At 38.2% G+C, this 17,132-nt stretch overlaps 1 protein-coding gene across 2 annotated transcripts in view; it reads right to left on the reverse strand.

Annotated features, from left to right (window-relative positions):
• Positions 1 to 16,727, reverse strand: part of tfr1a (transferrin receptor 1a) — a 19,138-nt gene extending 2,411 nt beyond the window's left edge. The window contains exons 1-17 of one of the 2 annotated variants that reach the window (XM_056264722.1): positions 16,646 to 16,727; positions 13,165 to 13,215; positions 12,391 to 12,625; positions 12,052 to 12,232; positions 11,730 to 11,949; positions 7,712 to 7,834; positions 7,536 to 7,631; positions 7,301 to 7,440; positions 6,016 to 6,179; positions 5,797 to 5,916; positions 5,584 to 5,666; positions 4,832 to 4,895; positions 4,683 to 4,750; positions 3,972 to 4,042; positions 2,520 to 2,604; positions 2,203 to 2,433; positions 1,650 to 1,802 (exon numbers count right to left, since the gene is read on the reverse strand). In XM_056264722.1, the coding sequence (XP_056120697.1) occupies positions 1,650 to 1,802; positions 2,203 to 2,433; positions 2,520 to 2,604; positions 3,972 to 4,042; positions 4,683 to 4,750; positions 4,832 to 4,895; positions 5,584 to 5,666; positions 5,797 to 5,916; positions 6,016 to 6,179; positions 7,301 to 7,440; positions 7,536 to 7,631; positions 7,712 to 7,834; positions 11,730 to 11,949; positions 12,052 to 12,232; positions 12,391 to 12,625; positions 13,165 to 13,197 (2,067 nt within the window). In that variant the 5' untranslated portion in view covers positions 13,198 to 13,215; positions 16,646 to 16,727. The remainder of the gene's footprint in view (positions 1 to 1,649; positions 1,803 to 2,202; positions 2,434 to 2,519; positions 2,605 to 3,971; positions 4,043 to 4,682; positions 4,751 to 4,831; positions 4,896 to 5,583; positions 5,667 to 5,796; positions 5,917 to 6,015; positions 6,180 to 7,300; positions 7,441 to 7,535; positions 7,632 to 7,711; positions 7,835 to 11,729; positions 11,950 to 12,051; positions 12,233 to 12,390; positions 12,626 to 13,164; positions 13,216 to 16,645) is intronic. The other variant, XM_056264723.1, reaches the window with a different exon arrangement.
• Positions 16,728 to 17,132: the final 405 nt, after the last annotated feature.

A 17,132-nucleotide genomic window follows, 5' to 3' on the forward strand; every position in this document is an offset into this window, starting at 1 on the left:
GCTGCAGATCAAGTTTCAAGTTGACCGTCTGGTGTTTTTGACGAACAATATGTGTAGTGAGTAGAAGTGGATTGTTTCTGATTGGCAGTTTGCCATGTTCATGTAGTACATTACGCTGTCTGTTGAAGCGTGTTTTCTCAGGTTACTGATGCACTTACAAAGTTGTATGCACTATTGTAACCTAATTTTCCTTGCATGCACATTAAGTAAATTATATTTTATTTAAGAACAATTGTTTCAAAAGTTAACGCACTTTAAAAAGTGAATGTCATTTAATTTTAATAAAAGATGGATGGGTTTTCGGGGTACGGTGCTTCAATCGTTCCGCTCGTACTTATCTAATAGGACTTACTCTGTCCGTGTTGGGCAACAGTGTTCTTCAGAAATGAAACTGGGGTCTGGCGTTCCTCAGGGTTCTATTCTTGGCCCGGAACTGTTTAATTTATACATGCTCCCCTTGGGTTCCATTTTATCTAGACATGGGGTTTCTTTCCATCTGTATGCCGCTGACACTCAAATGTACTTGCCTTTGAAGCGTGATGACAAGCTTGCTTTAAAGCCAATATTGGACTGTCTGGATGAACTGAAACTCTGGCTTTCTAGTAACTTCTCGAGTCTCAATGAGAGCAAAACTGAAATTCTCTTGTTTGGCCCCAATGATCGTAGTACTCATGATTTTGATCTACAAGCGTTGTTACCATATAGCACCACCTGTGTTCGGAATTTGGGGGTCTGGTTTGATGATAACCTTAAATTTGATAAGCAGATAAGTGCTGTGGTTAAGTCCTGTTTATTTCACCTCCGTCTTTTAGCCAAGGTTAATTCCTTCTTGTCTGCTAAGCACTTTGAGATTGCCATACATGCATTTGTAACATCCAGATTGGACTATTGTAATTCTTTATATATTGGTGCCCCTCACAAATGCATCACTCGCTTACAATTAGTCCAAAATGCAGCTGCACGCCTTCTCAAAGGGAAGCGTAAATTTGAACACATTACACCAGTGCTGATCTCGCTTCACTGGCTACCGGTTAAATTCAGAATTGATTTTAAAGTTCTCTTATTTGTTTTTAAGTCATTACAGAACCAGTCTCCACAGTACCTATCTGAATTACTTCGCCCAATCACACAGTCAAGATCACTCAGATCGGGGGACTCTAACTTACTATCTGTCCCTCGAACCAGGCTAAAAAAAATAGGGGTGACCGCGCCTTTGCAGCCTTCGGACCTAGGCTATGGAATAGCTTACCGGCTCACATCAGATCTGCCCAATTTTTAAATCTTCTTTGAAAACTCATTTCTTTTCAATAGCTTTTAATATATCTTGATGTGTGTGTCTTTACATTGTACTTGTATTCTATGTCTTTTGGCCTTGTTAAGCACTTTGGTCAACGTCAGTTGTTTTTAAATGTGCTATACAAATTGTAAAAAATTGTATTGTATTGCTCGATTTGGTTTGTATTTGCTTGTGCTCGCTTGCGCTCTCTTGTGGGCATAGGAGACATTACAGACTAACATTGAGTATTGCCTTTTAGAATTTTTGATAATATTTAAGAAATAAATTCGAATTTAGCTTTTCAGCCATTTTGACAGCCCTAATGTCAACACAGGAAAGAATGAAATGGCTGGACGAGTGCAATGTTATTTACCCTCATAATGCGATTGTTGATGATGCGACACTGCTCCATGTCGTCAAGATCGCTGTTGCGGATGGTAGAAACAAGGGCGCTGGCGGCACGATCGTACGACCCCTGAGCTGACAGAAGCCATTGCATCGTCAAATTGGAAGGAAGGCGGCGAACCTTGACAAGTAAAATGCGAAAATTGAATGTAAATATCTGTAAAGTACAGATAGCAGCTTTAAAAGCCCTAAAGGGACATGGTGAAGGAAAAAATATATAAGATTGGAGTAAATGCTTATGCGTTCTCTTGCAAATGTTTTGCGTTCCCCTGAGAAACTTTGCATTCGCTCGCAAAGAACACAACAGTTTCTTAAGGGAACGCACAATTTTTGCGATTGAATGCAGTTTCTCAGGGGAACGTAACACTTTTTACGAGCAAATGCAAAAGCATTGAAATTTATGTTTTCCTCCAATCTCATATTTTTTCCATCACCATGTCCCTTTAGGTGCTCTGTAGATATTCAACAGACACTAAGCCCAAATTCTTTTAGAGTAAACACATGCAACCCCGTAGACTCACCATTTGGCGTGATTCAACTTTAGCCCTGATCTGGGACACATAGTTGCGGATCACGCTGGAATACTTTGCCATGTTCAGCTTGAGCAGGTGGTCGTGTACCAGCCGAAGAGTAACCAGTCCAGCCACCTCACCTGCTGTCTTGGCCAGTTTCAGAGTGGAAGAGGAAGTGTACCGGTCCAGACTTTGTTGGGTATCCTCAAAAGTGCCAAACGGGTACTCTGTCTTTGAACTCTGAAATACATCAGGCAGATGTTTACTTCCTATCATCCATCAAGAATACTTTATTTTGACATCTTCAGTAAAACCTGAATACTTACCAAAGTAAATCGAAAGGAAAGTGACGGGATGCCCGAGAAGCTCTGGAATGGATAAGCAGAGTGAGACAAACCCATAGGCTCCATTCTGTGAAGAAGAAAATGGTAGAAAGTTATTAATATTGTTGGTACTGGACTAGAACTATTAAAAATAATGTAATTCATTGAAATAAAGCTAAATAAAATAAAAATGTTGCCTTAAAAAGTTACGAACTGCAGCTTTAAAACATGTATTTTATTCCAGTTAGTTTTGGTGTTAATGAGCGAGTAAATCATGAATCAATTTTCCAAACCGTGTTTTTGTCTTATCCTGAATCACCAGGGTATACCTATAATAATGGTGCTTTTCCACTGCATGGTACGGCTCAGTACGGTTCGGTTCGCTTTGCTTTTCCACTGCTGGTACGGCTCAGTACGGTTCGGTTCGCTTTGCTTTTCCACTGCTGGTACGGCTCAGCACGGCACGGCTCGGTTCGCTTTAGCTCTGTTTGCTTTTCCACTGCAGTTAGTACCGCTTTAAAGCGGGTGGTATTATAGACTGATCGTTCTAGTTTATCCGCTCCTCAGCAACCAACGAGAGGAACGTCTGCACTTCGTCCACTGACCACGATTCAGCCATTTCTTTTTTTTCTTTCTTTTTTCTTCAAACAAGTCAAGCAAGTAGTTTTAAAACAGTTGCTACAGCGGTGGCTGTTACTGGCTATTTAAATCTAGCGGGTTTGAGGTTTCGCAAATACAATGACGCTGGTAGTGACAATTCTGTCTGACCAATCAGTGATCTGCAGTGTTTTCACGTCACATTTTAGTATCGGTACGGTACGCTTGGAACCTCGACAGAGGTGGTACCATTTAAAGCGAGCCGTACCGTACAATGCAGTGGAAAAGCGCCAAAGCGTTCCGTACCGATCCGTGCTGTACCGTACCATGCAGTGGAAAAGCGCCAAAGCGTTCCGTACCGAACCGTGCCGTACCGTACCATGCAGTGGAAAAGCGCCATAAGTGTTTATATTGGGACTATTTTAGACTGGTTCGGGTCGTTTAGACTGGAACAACTCTTCCTCTTCTCAACATGGACTGCGTGTTCCCAGGGCCGCCCCTGGGAACACGCAGTCCATGTTGAGAAGAGGAAGAGTTTATGTAAATTTTAGGGTTTGTGATGTCACTAACCCGGGAGCAATGTCGTGTAGTCCCAATGTTTGCTGTAGTCCTTAAAAACGATTTCTTTAAAAGCAAATATCTCCCATTGCTTTGAACTTTGAGTGTTGTAACTTTGCAGATGTTGTTTATGCTCAAACAGCAACATTACACACTAACTAAAGTTAGAAAAGTGAAATCATAATCAAGCACCCCTTTAATAATACTGTAATAGTATATATATATATATATATATATATATATATATATATATATATATATATATGATTGTCGAACATTAGCAGGGCGGGACCAACTTACACAGACTTCTCCCAGTTGGATCCAGCAAACTGTTCATGCAAGGATTTGGTTGCATCACCTGTATGGGAGACCTGCATGGGGAAGAAGTTATTTTTCTTTACAAGACCGATAAAACAGCTCAGGACAGGTTATAAGAAGATTAATTTGTGATACTAGAGGTGTGCGATATATATATATATAGTCTACGATAATATAGTAATTGCTGTTTTAATGATATGTGATCTGAAATGATCGAGTATGACCTTCACTTTAAGAAACACACTCGGAGAGCGCACGCACACACTACGTGATCAGTCTAGCAAGTTAGACTAGTGCGCTTGTGCATTAGAGCGCACGCTTTCACTGCGTGATTTACTCTATTAAAATGCATTTACAATCCCACCAAAAGATTCAAGATAAGGTGTATATCTTATCTGTATATATTTTATATTTATGTAATTTAATATAGTTAATATCACACAAAGAGTGCCACTTTTTCTCCAAATATCAGCACGATTACAAATGTGATCCTGCTTTTATACAACATTTCAATAAACAAAATTTATTATTATTATGTGACTTACATTTTAGACAGAATATCGCCTGTTTTTTTATCCATTTCTCCAACGAAAATAGTTTAAAACAAAGTCAAATAAACATTATTTATGCACTTGTAACTGCAGGTTAAATGCATCCATGTCAACTCTGAGCAGCATGAATGTGATCCATTACCTGCTTCATAGTGCTCTCTAGTAAGTCATACAGCAGTGGACTGGCAGATGCTTTGAAAGAGCCAGAACCTAAAGAGAACGTCAGATGATCAGCTTCAACTCAACAACAAAGTTCAACTCCAATTCTTCAAGAAATAACCTTTTACAAACCTGAAATAACTTCATCAAGGCTGATGTAAGAAAACGTTTTCAAATTCAAGGAGGTCAGGTAGCCCTATGGGTACAAAAACCACAAAATATAAATTCACACTGTAAATTCAACGTCTATGTTTGGAATTGCATCCTAACATACTACAGTAGGAGGGTCGGCACCATTCAGTCAAGATCAATGTGAAAATAGATTTTAATGATTAAATAGAATATTAGACTATACAAACAGTTGATGGGCCCCGTTAGGGGCTTTCGCACCGGGTGGTTCCAGGAACTTAGTTATTTGAACTAGCCAACAGGGTGGTTCCCCAAGAACTAAAAGTTCCCCAAGGCCATTTTCCTGGTTGTATTCGCACCACCAGAACGAACTCTGAAGTGACGTAAGCCACGCTTGTTTAGTTCTTAGAACTAAAATCATTCCCAGTTCCTGTTGTGCGAACACGCCAAAAAAAAACGGGTACTTCCGCCATTAGTTCTAGGAACTATGAAAAGGTTCCTCTGGAGCAAAAGCCCCAATTTTTTCAAACCTTTTTTTTTTTAAGGCTTAAAATTATATGCTTCTATCTGGGTATTATACAAGTAATTGGTTGTAGTAATTCTAAAAAAATGTAAGTCGGATTCAAGTTTGAAGAAATGAATGTAAATACATATGGTTACTGGTTTGAGATTATTTGGTCACACAAACAGAGAATTCACTCCCATATTTAACAAGGCCATTTTTGAACAGAAGACAATCAAAGATGCATTCATACCTCCAACCACTCAGTGGCCCCGACACCAAATTCACCAGCACTCCAGCTGCCAAACACTATGCTCCTCTTTGGCTTGAATCCATCTTGAAAGAAAAGAAAGTTGCACTTATAATCAACAAGAATTATTGCCAATTAATAATTTTCAGTTTTACTTCATTTTTGTGATGTGAAAAATGTCTTTAAAACGAAAATCACTACTTATTTGCAATGTACCATTCTTGATCATGTCTGTGATAGTTCTGGCCAACTCCACCAGTAAACTAGTGCCGACTGTGCTTCTGGCAAATCCAGGGCCCCATGCATCTCGCTGAGCTCCGATCACCATATAACGATCTAAAGCAAAGGATGAAGACAAAAACCAAGTGATTAGGGACTGGGGCCAAATACTTGTTTGAAGTGCTGTTTAAAGCCCAGTGAAACAGTATACAGTACCTGGGTCCAAGTAACCTTTAATGACTCCAAACACGTTGTGGATTTTCTTCTGAACAAGGACATTGTTCACTTCCACGGTAATATTGTCACCTTCATCACCAAGCCTGGTATCCCAGAGCATCCCATCACTCCATCCATCAGGTAAAGTCCGACCGCCTAACTTACTGCGAACAAATGTGACAAATACGTAAATAAAGGGAATAACAACAAACCACATTGACAGAAAACTGATGAGAGTGTGAGTGGTTCTTGCAGCCAGGATGCTAGAGGGATCTGGGTGGCTTTTCTAAGACATTGCTATGTAGTTGTTAAGATGTTCTGCGTTTTTTGGTGCATTGTCATGGGGTTGATAGATGGTTGCTAGGGTGTTCTGCGTGGTTGCTATTGTAGGTTGTTGCTGGCTCAAGTCAAAAGAGCCCAATTCCAAACATATATTATATTACGGAGTTTTAGAGTTTTAAAATAAAACTAACTGCTATTTTATACTTATTCTCTGACTAAATAAAGTTAAGAATATAAAGTTATTTCATAAGAAATTTCTTCTTTTTTTTTTTTCTAAAGAAAACTTTTAAATACATCGTAAATAACTACTTAAAGTTAGGATAGCCTCTTAAATCCCCAAAGGGTAAGAGATTTAATAAATGTTTTGGGGTGTTTAAAACATCAAGCATTACAATAAAACACTAGCTACACATAATACATATTATCATTACAAAGGATGAGTATGAGTACACAAAAGTGACACCATTGACTGATAATGTGATGCAACTGATTTACGAGATTTAATACATTTTTTAGGGTTGTTTAAAACATCAAGCATTACAATAAAACACTAGCTACATGTACTCATCCTTTGTAATGATAATGTGTATTATAAGTACACAAAAGTGACACCATTGACTGATAATGTGATGCAACTGATTTATGAATTCAGAAAATTTTCAAAAACAAGTCAAATAGGAAACTCTGTTTTAGTTTTATAATTCTGATATAATTTTTGGCAACATTTAGGAGTGACTTTGCAGACCCTTTTTATGCTCAAGCAGCAACATTTCACACTTGTTGAAAATGTAAAAAAGCATAATAGCTTTAGTCCTCCAAGTATATAAGATTTGCCTGCTTTTTCATCCAACAGAAAAAAATTATACAACATCTTTTTTCAACAAGCCGTACAATTTTCATTTCAAACACTAAACTATTAGTGATAGTAATGAGTATACCAGTAACAGCAACAGACAGTGATAGTAAATAGCAAGAGAAATGTCACTTGCGGTCACAACTGCACCTCATGATCTCAGTAGCCTGCTTTATGGTGATAGTTTGGGCCGGAATGAGGGGCAAGCCAGAAGACTCAGCCGGGGGAAACTGGGTATGATTGAAGGAAGGGAATCCTGGAGTGTAGGGATCACCAGTGCCAAGATGGACCTTTGAAAAGAGCGTTTTTGAAAGATCATCAATCGACTGTACATAAACTTTGAATAAAACAAACGATCTGACAGAAGAAAGGTTCCACAACTTACATGGCCAAATAGAGCAGTGTTGTCATTAATTTCGTAGTTAGCAGGATCTGGGTAAATTAGCACTGCACTAGCATTCAAGCTAGCAGCATTAGCCACCTGTAATAAGCAAATGAAAACCAGAGGATTAATAAGTAAATATTAACAGTCTTAAAATATGAGTGAGTGAGAACACCAACCTTTTCAGCGAAACTTAATAGTCCAGCTCTGATCAAGACAACCTTTCCATTCACATCAACATTCAGCTCTCGAAGGCGTCTGAAGTCCTCTGCTCGTCCATAATGGGCATACAGAGCGGCTCCCTACACAACAGAGTCAGTAATAAGTCATAAGAAATAGTCTGAAACTAGTGTGGTCAAACCGATTAATCACTAAACATTTAGGGGTGTTACGATACCCTCATGTCACGATTCGATACACATCACGATACTGAACTCACGATGCGATATTATTATGATACTCCAAGACATATGATAAAAGGTTAACAATAAATGCACTGTTGATTAAAATGCTAAATTTGATATTACATTGTGGGTGTAAATGAATAGGCTCGGACTTGGTGCTGGTAACCCAATGCACTGGACAATGGTGACAGCATGATACAAATACTCATGATTCTAAAGCTGAAAATACAGAATTATTTTAGACTAATATGCTTGCACTCTGTCACTGACTAGATATATTTAAAATAATGTAGGCCACTTTTTTCACAAATATTCCCCCATTGCATTAGTATACATTATATATAGTAGTTTAACGTAGTACTGCGGACACTAAAATTCTGAAAACTTGTCTCATTTTTTTCTCACACAGAGATTTTTATTTTGGGTGAACCATCCACGATAAATATTGTTGCATTTTTGTATCGCTTTATATTGTGACACTATATATTGTTACTCCCCTACTAGATATTAGGTCATATTGTTGCATTTTTTGTGTTATTTTGTTGTTGTTTTAAGGGTTTCAAATCTTATAGAAGAGTGTATGCTAGACATACTCAAGAAAATTAACACTTCTCTCAGAGTTTAATTTTTAACATGCGCATTTTTTCAATTTATGAACTTTTTAAGCGATATTCGGACGCAACTAGTTTTCCAGGGGGACGTTAAATAAATTTGTGTTTCACAGACATACTTTGCAATTTTAATTCTGTCCGAATCTGGCAGGTCTATATTTTTCTCACACAACCTCAAGATCAAATTACCTACTGTATTTCGGCAAACTCAACGGTCCTAATCTACTGTAATCCCATCCGAATGCGAATGTCTGTGATTGCTAATGTATTATACTAACTCTTCTCCTCATGTGTTTTGGACCTATCTGAGCTACCGTTGCGCAATCAATCTTCAGCATGCTTTCATTTCATTTCAATATGGATGGTAACCTATGAAAAATACTTATTTATAAAATTAATTCTAGAGCCAAATCGTGGAAACTGAAAACTGCCCATTTTAATGTCAGATAAGAGTGTGATACTTGACTAGATTTCACTGCTCACTTATGTGGGTGTAATTATAAACAGACACTTGGGCATGGGCATGATCAGTCGTAGTATCAGATTACCTTGCAGAACAATTAGTTCATGCGTTCATGACCTCAAGGCTAGACTATTGTAATGCTCTATTGGGTGGTTGCCCTGCACGCTTAATAAACAAACTACAGCTAGTTCAAAACGCAGCAGCTCGAGTTCTTACCAGAACCAGGAAATATGACCATATTAGCCCGGTTCTGTCAACACTGCATTGGCTCCCTATTAAACATCGTATAAATTTTAAAATATTGTTGATTACTTACAAAGCACTAAATGGTTTAGCTCCGCAGTACTTGAGCGAGCTCTTAACGCATTATAGTCCTTCACGTCTATTGCGATCTCAAAATTCCAGCCAGTTGATAATACCTAGAATATCTAAATCGACTGCTGGCGGTAGATCCTTTTCCTATTTAGCACCAAAACTTTGGAACAATCTTCCTACCATTGTCCGGGAAGCAGACACACTCTGTCAGTTCAAAGCTAGACTAAAAACACATCTCTTTGACCTAGCATACACATAATACATTATAGACTTCTATAATTCAATGTTAGGCTGCATAGATTAGGTCAGCCGGAACTGGGAACACTTCCCTTAAATCCAGATGTACTCGTTACATCATAAGAAGAATGGCATCTACGCTAACTTTAGTGTCTTTGTTTATCCCTAGGTTTTTCCCGCAGCCTGCCGGATCCAGATCTGACGAAGGAGCTTCGCCTGGACCCGATGACAATGCAGTGCTGAAGTGTCAACTAGCCTTTCCCTATGGAGGATCCCTTTCCCACTCTACAGATAAAGCGTTGTTGAAAATCCGGTTCGCGTACCCCGAAGTGATAAAATAAAACAAAATTCTTTATCTAATGTATCTTATTCAAAATTCTTTATCTTGCAAGACAAGTAGTTTGTTTAGGCATGGTCTGTAGGGAAATTACAAACCTGCGCACACATATTCAAACGAATATAACTATAGAATCAATTTTTAATGCGCATGTGAACGCCATCAGGTCACAGGTTCGCGTTAAAGTCTGTTTAGAGAGAACGCCGTCGTCTTAGTGGCCCCTAATGTAATAACAAATGATAATTTTGCTGGAAGTGAATCAATCAAAACCAACTTTAGCTGGAAATAACATTATTCAAAAATCGCTAGAAAGCCAAAACAATCTCTGTTACCGTAAATTGTATGTTTATCTCTGTAAAGCTGCTTTGAAACAATCTCCATTGTAAAAAGCGCTATATAAATGATGATGACTTGACTTGACTTCATAAAGGGCCTTACAGTCGTTAAGTGTGTCCCCGGCTTAAAAGGACATTTATGTAATATGTAGGCGGGTGATATTGCCACAGCCATATGACCCTGTAGCCCAAGACTGTGGTCCACTGAGGCTAAGCAGGGCTGAGCCTGGTCAGTACCTGGATGGGAGACTCCTTGGAAAACCAGGTTGCTGCTGGAGAGGTGTTAGTGAAGCCAGTAGGGGGCGCTCAACCTGAGGTCTGTGTGGGACCTAACGCCCCAGTGAAGCGATAGGACACTATACTGTAACAAGCACCGTACTTCGGATGAGACGTTAAACCGAGGTCCTGACTCATTAAAAATCCCAGGCATTTCTCGTAAAAACTAGGGGTGTAACCTAGCCTGGTTAAAACCAGACCATCTCAGTTGTAATTGAGTTATGGTCTGGCAAAGCGTCATAGACAAATCATTTCTAGAGGGGCGTCACCAACGGAGTCGCGGATAGACCTAAACCCAATCAGAGCGATGAAGGAGATGACGTATGCAGAGCGGCAGAAACATCTCCGAGTGTTGTTCTTTGCTCGGTTTTTAACAAAAAGGAAACGTTCAAATCGCTTAAAACAGACGAGATAGCTGATTCGAACGAGTGATGTTCGACGGCGGCATCCATCTTTGTAATGTAGGCTACAAAATCTGCTTCAAAATCCCAGCGCTGTCGTCATCGTGTAAAGACGTTTTTACATCGTTCCCCCAACGTTTCTGATTGGTGCCGGGATTTCGGCGGATTGGAAATGAGCTTGAATGAGCTCTTTGCCAGACTAACTTTCAGAGCAAATCTAAATTTGCCGGAAGTTGTCTGGGTTTTCCCAGGCTAGGTGTAACCCAAGTGTCCTGGCCAAATTCCCTCCACTGGCCCTTATCAATCACGGCCTCCTAATAATCCCCATCCACAGAATTGGCTCTATCACTCTCTCTCCTCTCCATCTATAGCTGGTGTGTGGTGAGCGCACGGTTTCTGCACACTGGTGGTGGTTGAGGAGAGACCCTGATATGATTGTAAAGCGCACTGGGTGTACAGTAGTACATATGAAAGCGCTATGTAAATGCCTCATTCATTCATTCATGTAATGTACTCAAGGACAACACATTATCTTCTGTAACGGCCACATCTAGAAAACACACACTCCCACACGGAGATGTAATCACAGATGTTAAGTGATAATAATTGTAACTCAAACGTTGTTTAGAAAGCCAGTCCTGTCCGAACAGAGTTTTAGTGTTGTTTTAGCAAAAATAATTTGCATACGCTCAGATGTAATCCAGCATGGCTTCAAGAGCCTTGGAATATTGCACACGTTGTATGAACTACTTGTATGATAGTTTTATGGTGCTCTTTTGTCAGTTGGTTCTCAACATAAATGAACATTCAAAACTAACCTCCACTGTAGCAACTGCACTGTATGCCAAATATCCCTCGGTTGTTCCCACAGCGTCACCACGAAACAGCACTTTATTTGAGGTACCACGATCTTGGACTTTCACAAAGTGCTCGTCGGTCCAGGGGGTCATTCCAAATGTTCGGAATTTCCCCATGACTTTATTAGCAAGCGCCTCATCGCCTGAGCTTCCCGCCTGGTGACTGACACTGGAGAATTCCCTGCAAGAGGGAGAAAGAGAAACAGAAAGACCAAACAAAACATGTTTAGCTTGAGAACCTGCTCATCTTACCGTATGGAAAAGAGCAGTTGTGTGTATTTACTTGAGGTTGCTCTCGATGTTGCCGGTTGTCAGTTTCTTTTTCAGCAATGCCCTGAGATCACTCCAGTCCAACGAATAAACTGGTTCTTCTCTCTCTGGGGTAGTCTCACTTAAAACCGGACAATTTGACTTGATTTCATTTTTGTCTGTGCTTCTATTAGACAGGTAACCAATGAGGTATCCTGAAAGACAAAAACATTGTAACCATTTTTGAGCATAAAAATAATGTTAGTTTATCAGTCTTACACAAAAACATTTGACCACAGAATTCTACAACTGACCGATCAGAATGACGTATTCAAGAGGGCCATGAAATAAGCTTGAAACTACACCGGCTTACCAATAATGAAGAGGAACAGAATGGCAATGACAATTCCACAGACGGTTTTGGGAGAGCGCTGGTTCAGCTTGCTTGGGTAATATGGACGATTATGTTGGTTTATGCTTTCCCCAACACCGTTAGCCTCCACTTCATCATCCATGTCAGATGAGAGCTTCATCTCCACATGGCTGTTGTCCCCCTCCATGTTCTGGGTCAGGTTAAAGCGAGTATAGGAGCGCGGCTCCCCATTGAACTGGGAAAATACAGTTGCAAGACACCAAGATGAAACGCTGTCCTGTGGTTCTCGTAGATATTTTGAAGAATGTCAGGAACCAAACAGTTGATGGACCCCAATTGACTTCCATAGTATTTTTTTTTTCCTTCTATGAAAGTCAATGGGGTCCATCCACTGTCTGGTTACCGACATTCTTCCAAATATCTTCCTTTGTGTTCAGCAGAAGAAAGACATTCATACAGGTTTGAAACAACTTGAAGGGAGTAAATTATGACAGAATTTTCATTTTTAAGTAAACTATATTCCTTTAAGGACAAGTCATGAAGTTTGAGCGTTGAAGATTTTTCAGCACAAGTAGTAAAAGTAATATCAGGAACATTAAGGAGGTTTCAGCTGAAGTTCCTAAAATCTGCTTGATTAAAGAGAGACACATATGAGTGACCACAGACTTCATGCTTTATTATAAAGAAACTGTGATATTCTTTGCTCTCTCTCTCAAATGGTAAATGATTGGTTCAGATAACTCAAAATAAATTTGTATGAGAAGATTGCCTTACGATTTTTGAAATTGTTGTCCTGGCTTGATCCATCGTGGCCTCAAATAACTGCTGCAAGAGAATGAGAAATGTTCAGTGGAACACAGAACAATCACACACTGATCACTGTGTAGGAGATAAACCCATCATAAAACACAGATAGATCCCTTATGTCAACAAAAACGGGCTGTTTAATGATCTGCAATTACAGATATTATATCTTAATGTTGGTGAAGGCCCACTACACAATGTTTGGTTTATGTTTCTCTAGCTGATATGACCGTGGTCATGAACTTTGACCTTAGCTTGACACCTCTGTGTGTGTGTGTACATGTTTTTGTACATGAAGATGCTCTATTCACCACTGATGAATACATCAGTCTGTTTTAGTCTGAGCTAGGACTTAAATTATAGCCGATTGATCATATATGTTGGGGTCTTGACAGATGTGGTCACTGTGAACTGTCATTAAATGACAAATAAAATGCATGAAGATTCTTAATGTTCTTTTGTTAATGAAAAAATTAACAGGACACGGATTTAGTATAAAACTAAATCTTGATAGTTTGTGACATTTACATAAAAAAATTAAAAAGATGAGTTGATTTTATTTCTATAGAGTGCAACAGTCAGGTTCTGGAAGTAAAAACTTTAAAGATGGCCCTGCTGTGAGCTACAAGGATGTTAATCGATGCTATTTGCTTCTCTTGAAGCCGTAATCCTACATTATTTTCACTTATTTTTAAAATAATAGTGTTCGGCAGCAGCATTCATGGTGAAAAAATACATTACTCGTGATGCTGTACAAAAAAAATATCACAAATCACTAATAAATCGGGTATGCTGTTCGCAATGCTTCATGCGAAAAGTGATTTAGTACATCTTGTACATTTGCAATTTTCAACGACTTTTTTGCTTTATTTCAAAGTTTGTAGTGTTGTGACTCACCTCATAGCGGATTGGCTTGTTTAACAAAGACTTTTTTTTGTATCTCTATGAGAGAAATTAATGGGAAAAAATACTTCCGGAACCGGTTAGTTTACTGAAAAAAGGGGCGGAGCACTATTGCTTTTTCTCTTTAATTCTTGTACATGATTCATACATTTCATTTGGCAGTAAAATAAAAATAATTACATTTGTATGTGCATCAGTAGTGAAGTATAGATATTTTTCTTTATTTTATTTAATAATTATATTTTCATGGTCATTATTGCTAATATTGTGATAAAGTTTTTCTCTATTTTACATTGAGTTGAAAGTTTTAATATGTATTAGCCTAATGATTTAAAAGAAACTCAATGACAGAATTGCTCTTTTTGATTCAACTATCCCTTTAAACTCTGGTGGAGTGATAAATATATATTTTTAATTACAAATATCCCATATAGTGCATAGTACAAAAACTAGAAAAGTGTTGTTTAAAACAGCTTTAGATGAAATCTACCCCGTCACACCACAGGAAACTGCTAGAAATTTCACATCAACCCTTAGCCTAATCTTTTTATTAAGATTATATAATATATAAATATTATGGCACGTTTATAAAATGTATTCATTATAAAATGTGACAAGCAGGACTATGGAATAAGAGACAGCTAAAGGACTAGATCTGTTTTTTCAGTGGTTGAAGGTTAAAAGAAATATGATAATTCAAAGCACAAAAGATTTTGAAGTTTCATTCAGCAAACAGAGAAGAAAAGTCCAACAATTAATTTGCTCTAACTAAATACATAGAATAAAGTCACTCTGAAGAATTGCGCCAAATGCACTGACACATGCATGCTGGAGATAGGAGAAAGCTTTCAGGCTACACCCTACCAGGAAAGAACTTGTCGTGAACACAATCAGATCAAACCAATCCTCACGTCCGTTGGGGGCTGGCTGACGTTTAACCTCGTACTGTCTTTTCCTCAGAAATTACACAGAAGTCTGGTGAGCTCTTTTTAAGGATGGCCCACTAATCCTCATACCTTTTCTATGAGTGCGTTTGCCCTCGAGCTTAACTGCACAACTTACTGTGGGAACAACGAGAACCCCATAAACGATAAAGGAAACTTTTATCAATCAAGGCTAAAACAATTGAAAACAAAACAATAACAATCACACCAGTAGAGAAACTAAACCAAAGTTTAGAGACTGTCTGTTTCAGCCAGTCATGTTCAAGGACAAGCCAGTCAAATGTTCTTTTATGAAAAAATAAAAATAATAATAACTCCATGAGTGGCGTCTCAGGCCAAAAATCCTCAATGGTTTTGTTAATGGTGCTGTTGGTTTAATCCATTCATGCATACACCAAGCTACTGTTTCATGTGACTCTGTGCCACCGCCACTTGAATCATATTTTTTTAAGAAGTAAATGGATGAATTAGTCTAAACTTGTGTCGTTTACTCACATTTTAAAAATAACCTCTCTAGACGCATACGTCAATAATGCATAACTGTACTTTTCTGGCCCTACAGATTAACGTCAAACTATTTTGGATTGCGATCTAAGTTTTCCAAGAATGTGCAGACATTGTTGATTAATCTTTCCAGAAGTGGCAGAGAGGATTAAACTGTAGCGAAATCATGTGATGGTCACACTGTGTAAAATCACTGTACAGTCTAATAATGTGTTGTTGGGTGACCTAAAAATGTGCTTCATGTGGTAATATCTAAATGAACTAAAAGTTTTAAAAAAAAAATGGAAAAAAAATTACTTAATATTTGTGCATCAACTCATCATTTTTAGGTTTGTGTTAGCTAAAATTAGCTCCATGAGGTAACGACTGCATATCTTCCCCTTTTTTTTCATAGAATATTATTACCACAGAACTCTATTTGCAAAATATGACTCCCTGCAATGTAAATATTGTGCTTTTCAAGTCAGGAGAGATGAAGAGAGACACAGGGAAGGACAAATGCTCAGAGCTGACCCTGAAGAAAATGTCACATCCACCTGCCACCAAATCACAATGGAAAAATACAAATTAGTTAAACTCCTAAAAAAAATAAAAAAATGGAAATCGAACTTGTAAGCACTACAACGTTAGTAAAATTATTTAATAATAAAATTATTTATATTAAAACTAAATACATATTTATGATTCATTTTAAAAATATCACCCAAAAAGTCAGTTTTAAATACACATTTATGATTCATTTAAAAATATCACCAAATAAAGTCAGTTTTCTCGTTAAACTAATTTTCCACGTAAAACAATAACCATGTCCTATCATTTGACACGATCTGTGTGAAGGTCAGTTTGCAGAGCACGTGTATGAACTCTCTGTAGGAAGTCTAGTCCGCACCTGCTCTGTATACAAGCATTTACAGTAGCCTCCACACGAATTAAAAGCGATTAGTTCGATTATAATTCTAATCATTTCACTTATTAATTCAATATTATGCGAAATAATAGGTTCAGAAAGCTATGCACCCCTATTCCAGCACCATTACAGTAGAAATTGTCGGTAACATTCAGCAGACAACGCATTTCTATTAGAAGACCATAAGTCTTACCAAATCTCTCGAGCTCCTGTCTTACTGAAGGTAAAGTCACGACCACCACCACCACCGTGAGCGAGCGAGCGAGCGACACACAAATGCACTTAATAACCTTGGCGTTGGAGACCCTGCAGCACGTTCATATTGAGGGAGGCGGGTGCTTTGGCTTTGGTGTCACTTCCGGGTTTCTATATTAGGAAATTATGAATTCAGTAGGTTCAAGAGCAGACGAAGATTTGGGCTTTTTTATTATTAACTATAATCAATCAAATTCAGCCTAATCTCCAATTGTCATTTATATTCTAAGAGTATCCAGTAGGCTATACAATATGGTAATATGTTAGCCTACTGAATGATTAGCTACATAAGAACTGAGTAGCTAATACTAATTAGAATATATTTAATATTAATTATGTTGATCTGCTTATTATGCATAGCGTTTTTAATTAATTATAATAACATGTACAATGTGGCACAGAGAAGTGTAAGCTTTTTATTTATC

The sequence above is a fragment of the Rhinichthys klamathensis genome, unplaced genomic scaffold (genome assembly GCF_029890125.1).
Source record: "Rhinichthys klamathensis goyatoka isolate OS25496 unplaced genomic scaffold, OSU_Roscu_1.1 h1tg000011l_1, whole genome shotgun sequence".
NCBI lineage: Eukaryota > Metazoa > Chordata > Actinopteri > Cypriniformes > Leuciscidae > Rhinichthys > Rhinichthys klamathensis.